At 43.3% G+C, this 19,182-nt stretch overlaps 1 protein-coding gene across 1 annotated transcript in view; it reads left to right on the forward strand.

Moving 5' to 3' along the window:
• Positions 1-8,499: 8,499 nt before the first annotated feature.
• LMAN1L (lectin, mannose binding 1 like) overlaps positions 8,500-19,182 on the forward strand; it is a 104,692-nt gene continuing 94,009 nt past the window's right edge. Inside the window, exons 1-2 of the mRNA XM_088444645.1 lie at positions 8,500-8,674; positions 18,361-18,515. Coding sequence (XP_088300771.1) covers positions 8,509-8,674; positions 18,361-18,515 — 321 coding nt within the window. The 5' untranslated portion in view covers positions 8,500-8,508. The remainder of the gene's footprint in view (positions 8,675-18,360; positions 18,516-19,182) is intronic.

The following is a 19,182-nucleotide window of genomic DNA, read 5'->3' on the forward strand; positions in this document are numbered from 1 at the left end:
TGCTCCCCCCAAGTGGCAAAAAAAAATAAAAATATTTTTTCTGTGTTTGTGAATTGTGTGCACTGTGGCTGCACGTGCATCAACAAAGGAGCAGCGCCAAGCATAAGTAAAGGGCCGGCTGGCTTGTCCGTTAAAGGGTGCTGTAACCCCCAAAGTACACTCCAAACAAAATAAAAAAATATTTTCTGTGTTTGTGAATTGTGTGCACTGTGGCTGCACATGCATCAACAAAGCAGCGCCAAGCGTGCGCCTGTGTCCCATAAGTAAAGGGCCGGCTGGCTCATTTCTTAAAGCGTGGTGTAACCCACAAAGTGCACTAGTCTCCAACAAAAATAAAAAATTATTTTCTGTGTTTGTGTGCGCCTTAGCCGCACGTATATATCAATATAACTTAAATGGAGGACCAAACTTTCTCCGATAAAAATAAAATATGGAAAGATCAAGAACCACTTCCTCCTAGTGCTGAAGCTGCTGCCACTAGTCATGACATAGACGATAACATGCCATCAACGTCGTCTGCCAAGGCCGATGCCCAATGTCATAGTAGAGGGCACATACAATCCAAAATGACAAAGTTCAGGAAAATGACCTTGAAAAAAACATTCAAATCATTTGAAGAGAGACATAAACTTGCCAATATGCCATTTACGACACGGAGTGGCAAGGAATGGCTAAGGTCTTTCCCTATGTTCATGACTAGTGGTTCAGCTTCACATGACGATGGAAGCCCTCCTCCCATTAAAAAAATCAAACAAGTTAAGCTGGCAAAAGCACAGCGAAGAACTGTGCATTCTAAGGATATATCACAAATCCCCAAGGAGAGTCCAAGTGTGGTGGCGGTTGCTATGCCTGACCTTCCCAGCACTGGACGGGAAGAGGTGGCTTTTTCCATCATTTGCACACCCCCTGCAAGTGCTGAAAGGAGCACCCACAGTCCACTTGCTGATATGCAAATTGAAGATGTCACTGTTGAAGTACAACAGGGTGAGGATACTGGTGTAGCTGGCGCTGAGGAGGAAGTTGGCGAGGAGGATTCTGATGGTGATGTGGTTTGTTTAAATCAGGCTCCGGGGGAGACAGTTGTTGTCCGTGGGATGAAAAAGCCCATCACGGTCATGCCTGGGCAGAAGACCAAACATTCCACCTCTTTGGTCTGGCAATATTTCTATGCAAATCCGGACAACAACTGTCTTGCCATATGTACCATATGTAAAGGTGAAATAAGTAGGGGTAGGGACGTTAACCACCTAGGAACATCCTCCCTTATACGGCACCTGCAGCGCGTTCATAAAAAGTTACTGTCAAGTTCAGAAACTTTGGCTAAGACCGTAAGCAGTCCAGGGACACCTAAATCCCGTTGTCCTGTTGTATCCAAGCGCCTGCAAACCACACCGTCAACTCCCTCCTCGTCAATTTCCTCCTTAGTCAGGATCGGAAGTAGTCCTGCAGGCCATGTCTCTGGCATGACTGACTCTCCTATCCGGGATTCCTCCGGAGGATCCTGCATTGCTACGCCTACTGCTGCCGCTGTTGCTGCTGCTGGGAGTCGTTCATCATCCCAGAGAGGAAGTAGGAACACCACTACTTTTACTAAACAATTGACCCTCCAACAGTCCTTAGCGAGGAGGATGAAGTACGACAGCAGTCATCCTGAAGCAAAACGTATAACTGAGGCCTTGACTGCTATGTTGGTGTTAGACGTGCGTCCGGTATCTGCCATTAGTGCAGTGGGATTTAGACAATTGATGGAGGTAGTGTGTCCCCGGTTCCAAATCCCATCTAGATTCCACTTCACTAGGCAGGCGATACCGAGACTGTACAGAAACGTCAGAAAAAGCGTCCTCAGTGTCCTGAAAAATGCGGTTGTACCCAATGTCCACTTAACCACAGACATGTGGACAAGTGGAACAGGGCAGACTAAGGACTATATGACTGTGACAGCCCACTGGGTAGATGTATCACTTTACGCAGCAACAACAGCAGCGTCACCAGTAGCAGCATCTCAGAAACGCCAGCTCGTTCCAATGCAGGCTACGCTGTGTATCACCGGTTTCAGTAAGAGGCACACCGCTGACAACTTCTTAGAGAAAGTGAGGGAAATCATCGCCCAGTGGCTTACCCCACTTAGACTCTCCTGGGGATTTGTGATATCTGACAACGCCACCAATATAGTGCGGGCATTACATCTGGGCAAATTCCAGCACGTCCCATGTTTTGCTCACACAATAAACTTGGTGGTGCAGAATTTTCTGAAAAGCGACAGGGGCGTGCAGGAGACGCTTTGGGTGGCCCGAAAAATTTCTGGCCACTTTCGCCATTCAGCGACTGCGTGCCGAAGACTGGAGCGCCAGCAAACACTCTTGAACCTGCCCCGCCATCACCTGAAGCAAGAGGCTGTGACGCGGTGGAACTCAACCCTCTATATGCTTCAGAGGATGGAGGAGCAGCAAAAGGCCATTCAAGCCTATACATCCACCTATGACATAGGCAAAGGAGGGGGTATGCACCTGACTCAAGCGCAGTGGAGAATGATTTCTGTGTTGTGCAAGGTTCTTCAACCCTTCGAACTTGCCACACGTGAAGTCAGTTCAGACACTGCCAGCTTGAGTCAGGTCATTCCCCTCATCAGGCTTTTGCAGAAGCAGCTGGAGAAAGTGAAGGAGGAGCTAAGACGGAGCGATTCCGCTCGGCATGTGGGACTTGTGGATGAAGCCCTTCATTCGCTTTGCCAGGATTCCAGGGTGGTCAATCTGTTGAAATCAGACCACTAAATTTTGGCCACCGTGCTCGATCCTAGGTTTAAAGCCTATGTGGTGTGTCTCTTTCCGGCCGACACAAGCCTGCAGAGGTGCAAAGACCTGCTGGTGAAAACACTGTCAGCTGAAGCGGAACGTGACACGTCAACAGCTCCTTCTTCATTTTCTCCCGCAACTGGGGCTGCCAGGAAAAAACTTAGGTATCCGAAGCAACCCGCTGGCGGTGATGCAGGGCAGGCAGGACCAAGTTTGGACATCTGGTCCGGACTGAAGGACCTGGCAACAATTTCTGATATGTCTACTGTCAGTGCATATGATACTGTCACCATTGACAGAATGGTGGAGGATTACATCGGTGACAGCATCCAAGTAGGCATGTCAGACAGTCCGTACCTGTACTGGCAGGAAAAAGAGGCAATTTGGAGGCCCCTGTACAAACTGGCTCTATTTTACCTGAGTTGCCCCCCCTCCAGTGTGTACTCCGAAAGAGTGTTTAGTGCAGCCGGGAACCTTGTCAGCGAAAGGCGTAGGAGGCTGCTTCCACAAAATGTGGAGAAGATGATGTTCATAAAAATGAATTACCAACTCTTCCAGGGAGACCAGCCTCCAGAATGTACAGAGGGACCTGTGGTGGTGGATTCCAGCGGGGACGAGTTAATAGTCTGTGAGGATGAGGATGTAGACAACACTGAAGAGGGTGAGGACGACATCTTGCCTCCGTAGAGCCAGTTTGTGCAGGGACAGATTAATTGCCAGTTTGTTTTATGGGGGCCCAAACGAACCAATCATTTCAGCCACAGTCGTGTGGCAGACCCTGGCACTGAAATGATTGCTTTGTTAAAGTGTGCATGTCCTGTTTATACAACATAAGGGTGGGTGGGAGGGCCCAAGGACAATTCCATCTTGCACCTCTTTTTTTTCTTTGCATTATGTACTGTTTGGGGCCTAGTTTTTCAAACTGCCATCCTGTCTGCCACTGCAGTGCCACTCCTAGATGGACCACTTGTTTGTGCCGCCCACTCGTATCTCTTAGCATAGTCATCCAGCTACCTCGATGCAACCTTTTGGACATAAAAACACTATTGTGAGGTGTGAGGTGTTCAGAATAGACTGGAAATGAGTGGAAATTAAGGTTATTGAGGTTAATAATAGCATAGGAGCAGAAAAGCTCACAAATTCTGTGATTTTAGCTGTTTTTATGCTTTTTTTAAAAAAATACATATCCAAAACACAAAACCCAGAACCCAAAACAGAAGGGTGGTTTTGGCAAAACCTATCCAGATCCAAAACACGAAGAAAGATCCAGATCCAAAACACGAAAAGTGGCCGGTGCACACCCCTACTAAAAACACAATTTCCACTTGACTCATGGAGAAGGTGAGTTTAATATTAAAATCATTTTGATTCAATGACTGACAAAATAAAATGAACTCTTTAGTTCCCTTCCAGAAAAATAAAATAGATAAAACGTTGCCAGGACACTAGGTTTGCCCCCAGCTGATTGGTCCGCCAAATTCCTTGGTCCTCCCAAAAGGCCATAAAAAGATTGGCATAGCTGGGGGCAAACCTAATGCCCATGGCAGTCCCAACCTGCTGAATATAGTAAAAATCTGTTGAAGTAAAAATAATTGTTCATTAGATTAAAACTGGTACTTTCTAAAATTAAAATTGTTTCCATCGATGATAGATCCGATTGATCCAAAAAATAGGACACAGCTTGTAAACCTTTCTTTCTCTATTATTGTATATAAGGTTGAGACGTCTGCACTAATCATCCAGTAGTGATCTTCCCATTCCATATCTTTTAATTTATTTTACACATCACATGTATCTCTGAGGTATGCTTTTGTCTTTTTTTACCAATGGCTGTAAAAACGAATCTATCACAGCAGAGAGATTGGAAATGATGCGGTTTGTACCCGAGATAATCGGCCATCCTGGTGGATGACGAGGGTTTTTATGTATTTTTGGCAGAGTATAAATGGTTGGAACTGAGGAATATTTCAAATTAATAAATTCATGTTCAGAGTTCATTATTATACCATTTTCGAATGCTGTATTGGTAAGTAGCAACAAGTCCTTTGTTATTCTCTGTGTTGGATCACTTTTAAGTTTCTTATAAGTATTTCCTTTTTCTAATTGTCCATTGTGTTTTTAGATTTGAATATTTATGTGAAAAATGGGTTATTACATACTAAAACTCACAGAAAAAAGAGAGACACTAATAGCTATATAGTAAGAGATAGCCAACATCATGAGAACTGGCTGGAGGGAATTCCATTCAGTCAGTTTCTACGAACTGCACAGAACCAGAAGTATATGAGGTACAGATAAATCAAACGACAGAACGCTTTTGAGAGAGAGTCTATACTGAGTGCTGTCTGAAGGAAGCTCATGATAAAATTGATAAAATCAATTGTACTGATCTTTTAGCAAAAAAGAAAGGAAATAAATACAAGAACAATGTCTGGTCATATATATATTGGGACAGTAAGAGACATCTTTTCCTCTTATTTTGAACATAAATAGCGCCTGATCAGAACTCTCTTTTTATTAAGACTATTTTAAAGGATTTATAAGGATTCTTTTGAGTTTCATCGGCTGCAGTATTTGCTCTTTTTGGTAACCTGTTGAATTTATTCTTATAAAGGCACTTAAATTTAAGTTCTTCTTAGATGACATTACAAGGAGTTTCCTAGTGGCAATTATCTCTGACAGAAGAGTTGGAGAGTTACAGGCAATACAGACATTCCTCACTAAGGGGTCTATTTACTAAGCAGTGTTAGGAGACAGAGTGAAAAGTGATAAGGTGCCAGCCAATCGGCTCCCAAACTGTTAATTTTCAAACAGCCTGTGAGATGGCAGTTAGGAGCTGATTGGCTGGCACCTTATCACTTTTCACTCTGTCTCCTAACACTGCTTAGTAAATAGATCCCTTAACAACCTACTCGTTTAACAACTGTTCGGACTTACGACCAGCACTCTGACCAGCTGGAACCCATAGTACAGTGACTAAAATGTTATTCTGAATGTTTTTTTTTTTTTTTTATAACTTTAATTGTACTGTACAGTATGTAAGAGTTATGCAAAGTAAAACAGTTGCAGTGTCAAGTTTAAGTTTCTATAGACCTTTTCTTTATTCGGAATAAATAAAAATGATTACCTGTATTAAGTATATATGGCTCCTCGTTTAGTGACCAATTCGTTTAACGACCTAGTCGTAGGAACGAAACTCAGTCTTTAAGTGAGGAATGTCTGTATTTAAGCACCTTTTAAACTGCCATTTTTTTCCATTAAAACAGCACAGAAATTATAATTTTTTAAAATTAAGTTTAAAAAGTATTTTTAAAAATATATTTTTCAATATTTTTTTTTTTAAAAGATACCTAGGGAATGTTTTGCATCCCCCTAGTGGTAATTGGTCCCTGTGGCAGATCCCCCAATCTCACCATCAAGGATAGTGGGTGTCCCCTCCTCTCACTTTTATTTTAGGTGCATGCACTCCAACGTGCTATTTGCATGGAATTCTAAGGCGCGACTCCTGCCATGATGTTGGTGGTCACAGCTGCATCACTTTTGGGGGGTGTGGGAGTCAAAGTAGATCTGTTCTGCACATGTGATGCGACTTTGCTAGATGAAGCAATTCTGGCTGCGACCACAAGTAGTTAAAGCGGTCCTGAGAGCTAATCCTGCTTTCCTACCACAAGTTTTGCCAATATTCCATATAAACCTAGAGATTGCTACCCTACTTTTATTATCAAGCATTGAATGAAAAAGAATAAAAAGGCACGCTGGATCTTGTAAACTATCTCTACGTATTTATCCATGAAAAAAGGACTTGGAATACAAAAGAGCAGTTTGTGATTCCATTTGGAGCAAGGAAGGCATGTTCCTTTCAAACTGTCACACAGGCATACAAAATAAAGTGCCAGAATATTAAGGCTGGGTACACACGTGAAGATTTTCTGTCCAACCATCTAACTAGTTGATTGGTAGGAATGAAAATCTGGTAACGTATGGGAGTAAGTGATGATCAGCAATTTGCTCCCAAATGCCAGAAAACAAATGAAAATGGTCGTCAGACAAGTTTGTTAAATGTTTGATCTAAACAATTTGTTCAAACAACAGCTTTTGTCTATTTTCCGGTGTTTTGGAGCAAATTGCTGATTGTCATTTCATCGCTTATCAGATGGTTGGACTGAAAATCTTTATGTGTATGCAGCTTAAGAGTTCATCCTACTTGAGTTATGACAACTTTTTGAGCAAAGAGGGCTCATGCCTCCATGACAGATTTGCAAGACAAAGGACTGACTATTATCAGTGAGTTTCATGTATTATTCCCTGTTGATTGTCAATTAGTTTCAGAAAAACTGAGTTACCTGTCTAGTAATGTGTAGCAACATGATGAGACATGGACTTTTGAAGATCTTTTACTGTATAGATAGTGTACACCATGGTCCACAGTTCCCTAATATTCACCAGTGGTGGAATTCTGCCATTGATTGCATGTTGAACTGCATTTCACATGGTCCGCCAGCCATAATCTGGCGCCATCAGACCTGTTAGGTGGTGCATTGTCGTTCTGAAAGAGCTTGCTCCCATCTGAGTGAATGCATGATATGAACGTATATAAATGATCTGCAAGGATGGTTATATAGCGCATGCCAGTTAGTTATATCTGCAGATGTATCAGGAGTCCTTATGGGAGAGAGCTGAAAACACCCCACACCAACAGAGCTTCATCTATCTTGAATGTCCCTTGTTGACCTGCTGGGTCCATAGCCTCATGGGTTTTTATCCACACACATAATTATCTGCCCAAAGCTTTTGGAACTTCGCTCCATCGGGGGCAAGCTACACACTTTCAGTCATCTTGCGTCCTGTGGCAGTGGTCAGGTGCTCAGGTGATGCACAGCGCCTTTTGTCATGGGATCAGCAATGGGACTCAAGTGGGCTGTCTGCTCATGTACCACGTAGAAAAAGGGAACTTTGCACTGTTCGAAACGCTGGCTTTACTTGTGACCTTAGCATTACATTTTGTGGTGATCTGCGGCAATGTCGCATGCTAGTCAGGTGTTATAATCAGGCCAGGCGACGGGGGGATAAAGGGGATACATCGGGCCCTAAGGGTCAGAGGGGCCTCAAGGATCAGGGACAGAAAAAAACAGGGCCGCAGCACCTATTAATACTTTTTAATCTGCTGTGTTGCTGTAGACCGGAATCTTTTTTCCCAGTTGAAGTTATTTATTCTGCCATATGCAAAACAAAGCGCAAATTCCATCATTTCTATAATAAAATGAATACTGCATATACATTAGAAAATGTTAAGGCTTCTATACATTTAATCAAATTATTTCAATATTGGTCTATGGATTTCTTGTTGCTATGTTGTGCAGTGATTTAATAGAGAACAAACAATTTACCTGAACTATACTTTGTGTTTATTTATTTGAACTATGTTCTTATTAATTTGTGATCAATATAGTCAATTTTCTAATGTGCTGAGCAAACTTTGCATTGTAGACTCTTTATTTTGCAGATACACTTTCTGAAAGACTGTTATAGAGTCAGCTTGCGAACATGTGGGAATGTGTGGGAACATTCAGCTGTTGCACTTCAGCTTATTGATCGATTTGGTAATTCACCAATCAGCAGGTGCCGTGTCTACTCCAAGTTGTACACTCCCCCTCGTGCCCCACTGTCTCTAGTGTAGTAGTTCTCTCTTAATTATCCACTGATCATCCTCACTGACATGCAGATGTCTTTCCCGAGCTGGGTACTGCTCCTATCACTCCTTATTCCCTGTGTTCTTGCTCAGGATCTTCCGGCTCACCGTAGGTTCGAGTACAAGTACAGCTTTAAGGGGCCACATGTCACCCTTCGTGATGGAATGTTACCCTTCTGGGAAATATATGGAGGTATTGCTATTTTAGAGTGTTTACAATTCAGAAGTGTTCTTATTTGCATGGGCTGTTAATTAATATTTGAAAATATAATTATAATCTTTATAGTGTATACAAATGAATTATATATGGATATCAACCAGGAGGGGCCAAGTGCTATATTGGCCTGGTCATCCCTAGATGTGGGACAGCCCTAGGATGACAATGGGTTCCAAAAACAGCATGCGGTTTGTGTTTAAATACATGTGACATAAGAGTTTTGTAACTGCTGCACATCACCGATGTTTAGACTTTGGCCATCCAAAGTGCAGGATAGCGTATCTTGGGGTCTGATGAAACACAATTATGATAATTCGAATACTTAAATAATTAAAATCTATCTAAGAATAAATCAATCTAGTTGAATAAAAACATTAGGGACCTGATTTTAAGTCTGACACTATGCCGATAAGATATTCACACAAATAGCTGATGTTTTTAAACTGTGCAAGCATCTAAGTTGCTAAAAAGTCGCACATCGTATGTATCCCACTGTGTGTATGCACAAAGGTGCAGTAGTGATTAATACTCACAGTCTCGCAAGGGTATTAAGAGTTAGTGGGAGGTGGCTATTCAGACGCACATAGATGTACTGTCCTAGGGGCATGGTATGGGAGTATACCAGAAGTGATTGCAAACTCAGGGGGAGATGTATAAAGCGGCATCCATGCACGTTATGTGCACTGATACTGCTTCTTCCCCATGTATGATAGGGGGGCTGGGCGGTAAATGACAGGGGCGCTACAAGATAGCAGCGCCGATAGCCTAGGCTATGTATGAACGGTCAGTTCTGCCCGCTGCAGCTGTCGCTATCGACAACTGCAGCCTGGCGATGCCCTATCCCCACAGCAGGGACAGCGCTATCCCTGCTGCCGGGGGCTGCCGGCTCCAGGGCTGTACATGGGATCTCGCGATACTTGCAAGATCCCATACATGCTCAGTGGAGCCGGCCGGGACTGAGACACAACACATCAGGACTAGGCTGATGCGCTGTGTACTCAGGCAAGGATCGCTGGAAGGGGGGTTATCACTTCCCCGTTCCGGCCAATGAGATGTTTATACATCTCATTGTTAGTGCTTCCTACTTCGCCTCGGTAAAGAGGCAAAGCAGGAAGAGTTATAGCGGCACGTTAAGTGCCGCTATAATACATCTCCCCCTCAGACTCTAAATCACTTGTATCGGAGGCCATAGGTTTACGTTTCTATGGTGCATCCGATGGTAGCGTCTAAAGATTGCACCAAGTGGGAATGTTGCATGTAAAGACCATTAAAGTGGACGTCCCATCCCTTGCACAGTCAGACGCACGCTTGTACATCAAGGAAAGGGCTGATACTAGCATTAGCATAAAGGCGCAGATGTGACAATGGCAAAGGATGCTAAAGAGGTTGCAGCAGTGTGCAATGTAGAATCTGTTCCTAAAGCACATTTAATTGTAGCAAAAATTTTTACAATTTTTAAAAAAATGTCATATATGTAATTTTTTAATTTCAGCAAATTATGGGCTTGATATAACAAGCAACTCTGCACCTTGGTAAAACCATGCTGCACTGCAGGTGGGGCAGATTTAAAATGAGCAGAAAGACATGTGGGAGGTGTGTATCCAAACTGAAATCTAAATTGCAGTGCAAAAATAAATTGTGCAGTATTTGTGGGCGACATGCAAAAGCAGCCAGTATTTACCAGGAGCATATTAAGATGAGGGGGCCCCTTCCTCTTTCTCTGGCGGCTGTGGTGCACTGACAGGTTCAGTAGACTCCGGGCACAAGTCTGTGCCTGGAGTCTAGTGCGCATATGGGCCCTGATTCAGAGTTGGACGCTCTGACAGAGCGCTCGCTCTGAATCAGGGCGTCTTTTTTTTTTTTATATGGAGCGGCCTCCTGGCCACTCACATTGCTGTGGGTTGCCACCCACAGCTAATGCGAGCGGCCAGGATGATGGTTGCGACGAGACCCTTGTGGTATGATCTTGTGGTCGCAAGCCCCAGAGAGCTTTCGGCTCAGACAGAGCCGAAAGCTCTCTCACTGACATCACTTGTGATGTCAGTGGGGACGCCCCCAAACGGTAGGTGTTCCCATGGGAACGCCTCCGTCGGGGCAGCCACCCCCCCGACCCACCCACCAAAGGGGGTGTGCTGTCACTCAACATCGACAGCATGCCCCCTTTGGCGCGTGACCCAGAGCGACGGATTGCCCGTCGCTATCCGGGTCTCGTGCATGCGCACGACGGAGCCGGCTCCATCGTGCGGATGCGGTCTGGGCCACCATCGACCCGGTTAAGAGCGCTCAGCGCTTGCGACCGGGTCTGAATCAGGCCCATGGTGCGGCCATTTTCCAGGCGTTTTGTGTAGCGCCTCTCCAGCCGAATGGGACTTCGGAGAGGTAAGTATTAGAAAGTATGGGTGCATGATGTACGGTGTGGGCCCACAGTGGCCTGTGTGCGCCGCACACCCTGCACCCATTATAGATACGACCAGGGCCGTTTCTAGATATGGTGGAGCTAAGGGCAAAAGTTCACAGTTGCGCACCGCCCAAACCCCCGTGGAAAATAAAAAAATTTATAGACCCCACTCTGCATGCTTCTAAAAAGGGGCATGGCCGATCAGGGAGGTGGCGTGTCCTGGTGGAACACCCCCAATTCATCACACATTGGGGCATGCCCCGCACTTCCGGAGGTGCTGGGCTTCCCCCAAGCTCTCCCCTCATAATGAATAATTGCCATACGCAGTAATGTGCCTTACACAGTAATGCCCTTTATAACACATTATGCCACACACAGTAATGCCTTGTATAACACATTATGCCACATAAAGTAATGCCCTGTATAATACTTTATGCCACACGCAGTATTGCCCTGTATAATACATTGTCAGACACAGCAATGCCCTGTATAATACATTATGCCACACACAGTAATACCCTTTAGAACACATTATGCCACACACAGTAATGCCCTGTATAATACATTGTGCCACACACAGTAATGTCCTTTATAATACATTATCCCCAATTCAAATTACACCACACAGTAGTCCCTTATTCACATTATGACACACAGTAGTACCCCTTTTACACAATGCCCATAGTAGTGCCTCGTATACAATGCTCACAGCAGTGGGGCCCCTTAAACAATGCCCCAGGTAGTAATGCCCCCATTAGTGCCTCCAGTGGTAATGCCCCCCTATAGTAGTTCCCCAAAGTAGTAATGCCCCTATAGTAGTGCCCCCAGTGGTAATGCCCCCTATAGTAGTGCCCACAGTAGTAATGCACCCAATGGAAATGCCCCCTATAGTAGTGCCCCCATTGCTTCTGCCCCCTATAGTGCCCACAGTAGTAATGCCCCCATTAATAATACCCCCTATAGTAGTGCCCCCTATAGTAGTGCCTACAGTAGTAATGCCCCCATTGGTAATGCTCCCAGTGGTAATGCCCCCTATAGTAGTGCCCCAAGTGGTAATGCCCCCTATAGTAGTTCCCCCAGTAGTAATGCCCCCTATAGCAGCACCCCCAATAGTACTGCTTCTGAAAAAAAAATACACTTAAATATACAAACCCAATACATACCTTTAGCCCCACTCCTGCGTCCGCTGCCTTCCGGTCCGACCGCTCCTCGGATCTATGGGAGAGATATCATGATGTCTCTCCCATAGTGCTCTATGCGGGAGCCGGAGCTCAGGAGTGTGCTCCAGCTTTCGGCTGCTGTTTTGGGGAAAGAGCCGGGTGCCCGCTGGTAATAAATCTCAGCAGACACTCGACAAATGGAGCCTGCCTGCGGCGCCTGGTGGGCGGGGGGTACGGGGACCGTCCCAGCTTTTTTTTTCTGGGGACTCAGCGGCGCTCTCTACCGGCTAGTGCTCCAGGCGACAGCCCTGTTAGCCCGTCCCTAGAACCGTCCCTGGATACGCCCCTGGTATTTACCCCACATGCAAATATTTTTTTATGTATTTGCACCCCTTGCATTGCAACATGGTTTGTTCAAGTTACTTGCTATATCTTACTCTATTCCAGGGCTATTTTTCTGTGAGTGGAGCTATAGGAAAACAATTCTATATATACACACATTTATAGTATTTAGAAAAGATGGCACTCAAAAACTCAAAAGGGCCTATAAAATATAACTTATCTTATGGAAATTACATTTTGGCCCAGGACATTATGTCATAGTTAATAAGAGGTTCAGGAACTGAGGGCCTGATTCAGACCCGATCGCAAACGCTGAGCGCTCGCAACCTGGTCGACGGTGGCCCAGAGCGCATGCGCACGACGGAGCCGGCTCCGTCGTGCGCATGCGCGAGATCCGGATAGCGACGGGCAATCCATCTCTCTGGGTCTCGTACCAAAGGGGGTGTGCTGTCAATGTTGAGTGACAGCACGCCCCCTTTGGTGGGTGGGCCGGGGGAGTGGCTGCCCAAACGGAGGTGTTTCCATGTGAACGCCTCCATTTGGGGGCGGCCCCACTGACATCACGAGTGATGTCAGTGGGAGAGATTTTGCCTCGGTTAGAGCCGAAATCTCTCTGGGGCTTGCGGCAACGAGACCCTACCACAAGGGTCTCGGCGCAAGCCCGATGGTCTTGACCATCGCGAACATCTTCCTGGCCGCTCGCTATAGCTGTGGGTGGTCACCCACAGCTATGCGAGCAGCCAGGAGGCCGTTCTAAAAAAAAAAAAAAAAGACCGGCCCTGATTCAGAGCGAGCGCCCTGTCAGAGCATCTGGCTCTGAATCAGGGCCTGAGTTCCTGCTTGTTTCTGCTGACAAATAACACTACTCTAGTCCCAAATCTGTATCAGGCCCTATGTTGTAATTATCATACTGTACTGTTTTATGACCCTTTATTCTGTCACCCTACTTTGGAAGTTTTCATCTTTTCTAGGGTGCCCTTGCTACACATACAGTGTACTGCTTCAGAAAGCTGGACAATTTGCTACACTGTTCCAAGTTTGTGTTTAATCACTTGGCTTGACAGCTCATTAGCAATTTTCCATACTATTGCACATACCTGTATATGACATTAAGAACCTGTATCATTTTAATGTAATCTGCCCTATCCCAGATGTAAAATATCGAAATAATACTGGAATACTTTATATAAATGAAGGATATTTACTAATTATAAATAAACATATAAGCTATACACATACCAAATCCTGCTTAGCCTTTTGCTAGTGTCAAAGTGTTAATATTACCAGGTTGACTGCCCAAACATAAGTTAAAAAAAGAAAAGACTGAAGTCACAGGTGCTTGGTAGGACACAATTCGTAAAAACTGTTTCACACTGCTGTTAAGATGGTTGCTGACCAAAAGAGAAATTTCATACAAATAGAAATTTTATCAGCACTGCGACACAGTGCATAATAATCTAATTTTCAAAAGATGTATATGGAGAGATGAAAATTCAAATAAAAAATGTTTACATTTATTTAAATAGTAAAATAATCAGTGCCCATAAATATATAGGACATCAGCAGTACAAATATCTCATGTATAAATAAAAAAGCAACATAAGCATTATAAAATGGATAATAATTCAAACAATGAATGGACAAGTCTGTCTGATATTTAAAGATAGTGTATCTAAGCATATGATCAGACATTAAAGCAATGGTCAACTCTGTGTTTTTCAATTGTTGCAATAAATCATGTTGAAACACTTTCTATTTTAGAGGCATATATCAAAACTTGATGTGAGATGTATATCACCAACCAATCAGCTTCTAACTTAAGGTGCCTATCCACTAGCAGACATGAAACCACTGCACAATTACGACATTGTTATCGTGCAGTCGTTTTCATGTCTGCTCATAGCCTGCCCTGAACGAGCAGTTGTTCAGTACAGGCTCATCCATCATCTGCAAACATGATGGTCATCAGGTTGACCAGCATGTTTGCACGATGATAGATGTCTAAATGACCAGCAGGCATGCCATCGCTGATCGTTTTAGACATATTTGCAAACAATTTATGAACAATATCGTTATCGTTCAATCTTTCATTTAGATCATCTATTGGATAGGGGCCTTTACATTCTGCAGGCTTTGTTTAAGAAATGATAGTTTGGAGCTGATTGGTAATATATATTTCACAATTTTATCTCACATCAAGCTCTGATACATATGCCCCTAAATCTCAAATTACAACAATTAGATGGAATAAACTGACCCGTAGCACAATGATACTGAAGTTACCAAACCCTACAATCTCATAAATCCTTGTTTAATGTCTCTTTTGTATAAGTATAGAGTCCGGTCCACAAACAAAAATCCACAGGTAAGCTGGAAAAGGAAAGAAAGTTCCCAATCAATTTCTTTATTAATGATATCTGTTGAGGTGGTGCCTGAAAGCCGTGTCTGGCTGTTAGTTAGCAAATCTCAATGCCCAACTGTGCAGGTGACCAGCAGCTTGTCGAATTCCGCAGCAGGTTCACCACCGAGCTGGCAACCTCCCCACAGTCCCACCGGCGGCCACTACTCACAGAAGCAAAGTACGGGACTCACCAAATCTGCACAGCGACTGGTCCCTAGCTAAAGAGACATTTAAACAAGGATTTATGAGATTGTGGGGTTTGGAAACTATCCTAAAACAAATCAGAATCATTGTGCTACAAGTCAGTTTAATCCATCTAATTGTGGTGATTTGAGACTATAATAGAAACAGTGTTTCAACATGATTTATTGCAACAATTGAAAAACACAGAGTTGACAACTGTTTTAATGTCTGATCATATGCTGAGATGCACTATCTATAAATATCAGACGGACTTGTCCAGTCATTGTTAGAATTATTATCCATTTTATAATGCTTATGTCGCTTTTGTATTTATACATGGGATATTTTTACTGCTGATGTCCTATATATTTATGGGCACTGAATATTTTACTATTTAAATAAATATAAACATTTTTTATTTAAATTTTCATCTCTCCATATACTGTACATCTTTTGAAAATTAGATTATTATGCACAGAATCCAAACATAAGTTAAACTACTGTTTGTATTGTGTGCTTATATTTGCTAGTGTATGTTGCGTGGTGTGATGCAGTTGGGTCTTGAGTACACAGTTGGGGCCTAATGATGAAAAGAGCCTGTCCCCGCCTCCAAATCAGTCAGCTGCATCTCCTCTGCGGGCTTCTCCCCGAGAAGAAAATGCAAAAGTAAGCGGTTACAGACCCTCCAACGTGACCCGTTCCATTAGGTACAAAATACTCTGCTCCTGGACTTCCCACCTACTTGATGATTGCAGCCACCTGTTCTGAAACACCCTTCTCATCAATTACCTAGTTCACCACAGGTGACTGCAATCATTAATTAGTTGGGAAGTCCAGGAGCAGAGTGTTTTTGTACCTTATGGAACGGGTGATGTTAGAGGGTAGGCAGCTATGGTCTATCATAAACAGTCTGTTGACATGTCATTTGAGGGGAGGAAACCAGAGTGGGGGCAGGGCATTTAGGAGCCTTTCTGCTCACTTCATTGTGTGTTGTGTGATCGTTGTTGCCATGGTGGTCCGTGACATTGTGGACAGTCTGGGGACCCAGGTCAAGGCCAAGGGTTAATTGTGACTTGCCATAGGTGTTTGCTGAGTTAGGTTTCACAAACCAGTTAAATAGATTTGGATGATGAGGACAATTCAAATTCTTTATAAAGAATTGATACCTGATGTAGTGTTAAACCTTTAATAGAAAAATGAACCCCTCCTCTGACTACTGTTTGTGTCTTACATTTCTTATAAGCAAAACTTTCCTTCCAATCTGTGTTTTTTTTCCTTGATCTATATTCTGAAAGAAGCCTGTGTGTGTTGTGTCCTGTCTGCTACTGATGGTAAAAGCACATTACCCTTCCCTAAAAAAAAGTTTCCTCTACTTTGCTGTTGTGGTTCTTTCTCCGCCCTGAATAACACTAGTTATTTTTGGATACACAGAACATGTGGATTGTATATTTTGGTCATATGATTTATAAACGCTGACCTGTATAAACACACTGTATATTGCTGCAGATTGGGCAGAGACTCTCCTCCCTTTTTATGATAAATTTAGATTAATGATGAGCCCTAATTGGATTACTTGATGGTACCGAATCTAGTTCACATCTATTAAATATAGTTATTGTAAGTAATCTGTGACTACTATTTCTAATAAAGATGGCTTTGATACATCAATTGATAAGAATTGTTTTTAAGCTATATAGCTGGATCTTTAATGTATTTAGTGTATTATATATTGTGGCAAATGTTGAGTTTTGTCATTTTAATAATATAATGTAATATAAACAGCAATAGGAGATGACGGACAATATGTACTGCTTGCCTCTTGGCCACCAGACACATCTATATGGCATGTAGTCACCATCCCAGCGGTCGGGATGCCGTCACTCAGAATACCGGCGCAGGAATTCCGACAGCAGTCGGAAACCCGGCTCCAGCATCCAGACCACCGGCATCCTGACTATAAGTATTAAGGTTATGGGGAGGGTTCGGGTTAGGCTGCTGGGTGGGTGGGGGAGGTGTAGGATCAGGCTGCAGGAGGGCAGAGTTTTGGGTTAGGGTGCGAGAAAGGTGAGTTAGGGGCTAGGGTTAGGCTACTTACGTTCAGACGTTGGGATTTTGACTGTCGGGATGCCCGCTGTCTGTATTATAAATGCCGACATCCCGACCGCCAGACTCCAGAAAGCAGTCAGAATCCTCTCTCCAGAATCCCAGCTCCAGAATCCCGACTCCCGGCATCCTGACGGTAAGTATTAGGGGTAGTGTGACTGTCTGGCCAGATCAGAAACATTCAGATTGTGCCATCGTGGGTGATTGCCCCTCTATGGGCCATTTCAGCAATTTCCTTAAAATGAGGGTCCTGTAACAAACTATGAGCCTGATTTAACTGCAACAGCGTATGCAGATCAGTCAGTGGTGCGTACTGAGCATGCTTATGCGTTGCAGTGCGCCTGCGTCGGTTAGCATTGTGATCACTCAATCAGTGGGTGGGAGCGAAGGTGATCTGTATTTGGTTACAACATTGATCAATAGCCATCAGTGATACATTGTGTCTGAGCTTTAACAACTGCATTTTTTCAGCCATAGTTTTTGCACTGTATACAGTCCAAAGTATATCCCATGTGTGATGATATATTTGTTTTAACTGCAGTTCATTAATTTATATGTTTAATAAATTTATATGTTATATTAATATTTGATAGCTTTGTGATTTATGTATTGACACCAGCGCAGACACCTTCTTTCTATTTTGTGCATATATTAGCCACTGGGACGGTATATGCAGCTTGAGTACTCACTGCCAACAACGAGGTTAGCAATTTCTGAGTAAGGTCAGACCTGCTGTAATCCTACGTGAGGGGCCGATGTTACCGATGTATACGCAGGACTGCAATGTATTACGGATGTGAGATAGCGGTAGTGGGCGACTCTATGCTGGCTGTACGACGGCTTTGCGATTGCATTCATTAGCATATTTTCACAGAAAACCTGCATGCATAATCGCAGCCGCGATCACAATAGCGATCCGGAGTGAATCAGGCCCTATATTCACTACTTAATGCTATTGAATGACACATTGCATAAAAATCCTCTCTTTTTGCTATTTACCCTTTTTAATTTCCCACATCTGTGTTCAAAGCAGAGTATATGTTTGATTAAGTACATGATAATTGTGTTGTTATAGGTGCAATTCCTACTCCAGATGGGATCCGACTGGTTCCATCCTTGAAAAATCATAATGGAGCATTATGGTCCAATTACAATGCTTCTTTTTCTCACTGGGAGGTGGAGCTGTCCATTAGAATTGCAGGACATGCCCGCCAGGGGGCTGAAGGACTGGTAAGATGCAGATTTTTATTGTTTAATATGTATTAGTTGTATGTTAAGAGTTTGGGCCATATTGATTTTTAGTATTTTTTTTTTTCTTCAGAAGAATAAAACTGGTTGAAAAACACAAGGATACCAATCATGTGGGCAATATTGTTGAAAAATATTATTTTTTAGGAAGCGTTGTAGAAGCTTGGAAGAAATCTGCAGTAGATGTAACTGAAGATACAGTACCACAAGTAGATGAAATAGATGAGTTATTAGCAATCATCAGCCTTCTAATAACCGGCTTATTTCAATCATTACAATTTTTTTATTTTATTTTAAACGTTCCTCTGTAATTAGTGGCTAACAAGTTAAATGTGTTCCTCAATAGTTTTTCTTTGGCTCTATACTCACAAATGTTTTCAAAAGGCTCTTTGATTTGTTGTAGAGGGGGTGAACAATGTTATCTCAACCCTTACTGAATTTTAGACCTGTGATTAATCAGCCATTGCTCATTGCAATCTGCCCAGTGTGGAATGTCTGTCCCACATCATTCGTCATGGTCTTTAATCAATGTATGGGACAGCCTGTAGGCAGCAATGCTTCAACAGACTTTTAGTTTTGATTTCCTGCTTAAAATCACACTTTTACAAAACTTACAATGAGACCATATAACATAGGGCCAGTGTCAGGG

This window comes from Taudactylus pleione, unplaced genomic scaffold, assembly GCF_031769625.1.
Source record: "Taudactylus pleione unplaced genomic scaffold, aTauple2 ptg000019l, whole genome shotgun sequence".
Taxonomy (NCBI): domain Eukaryota; kingdom Metazoa; phylum Chordata; class Amphibia; order Anura; family Myobatrachidae; genus Taudactylus; species Taudactylus pleione.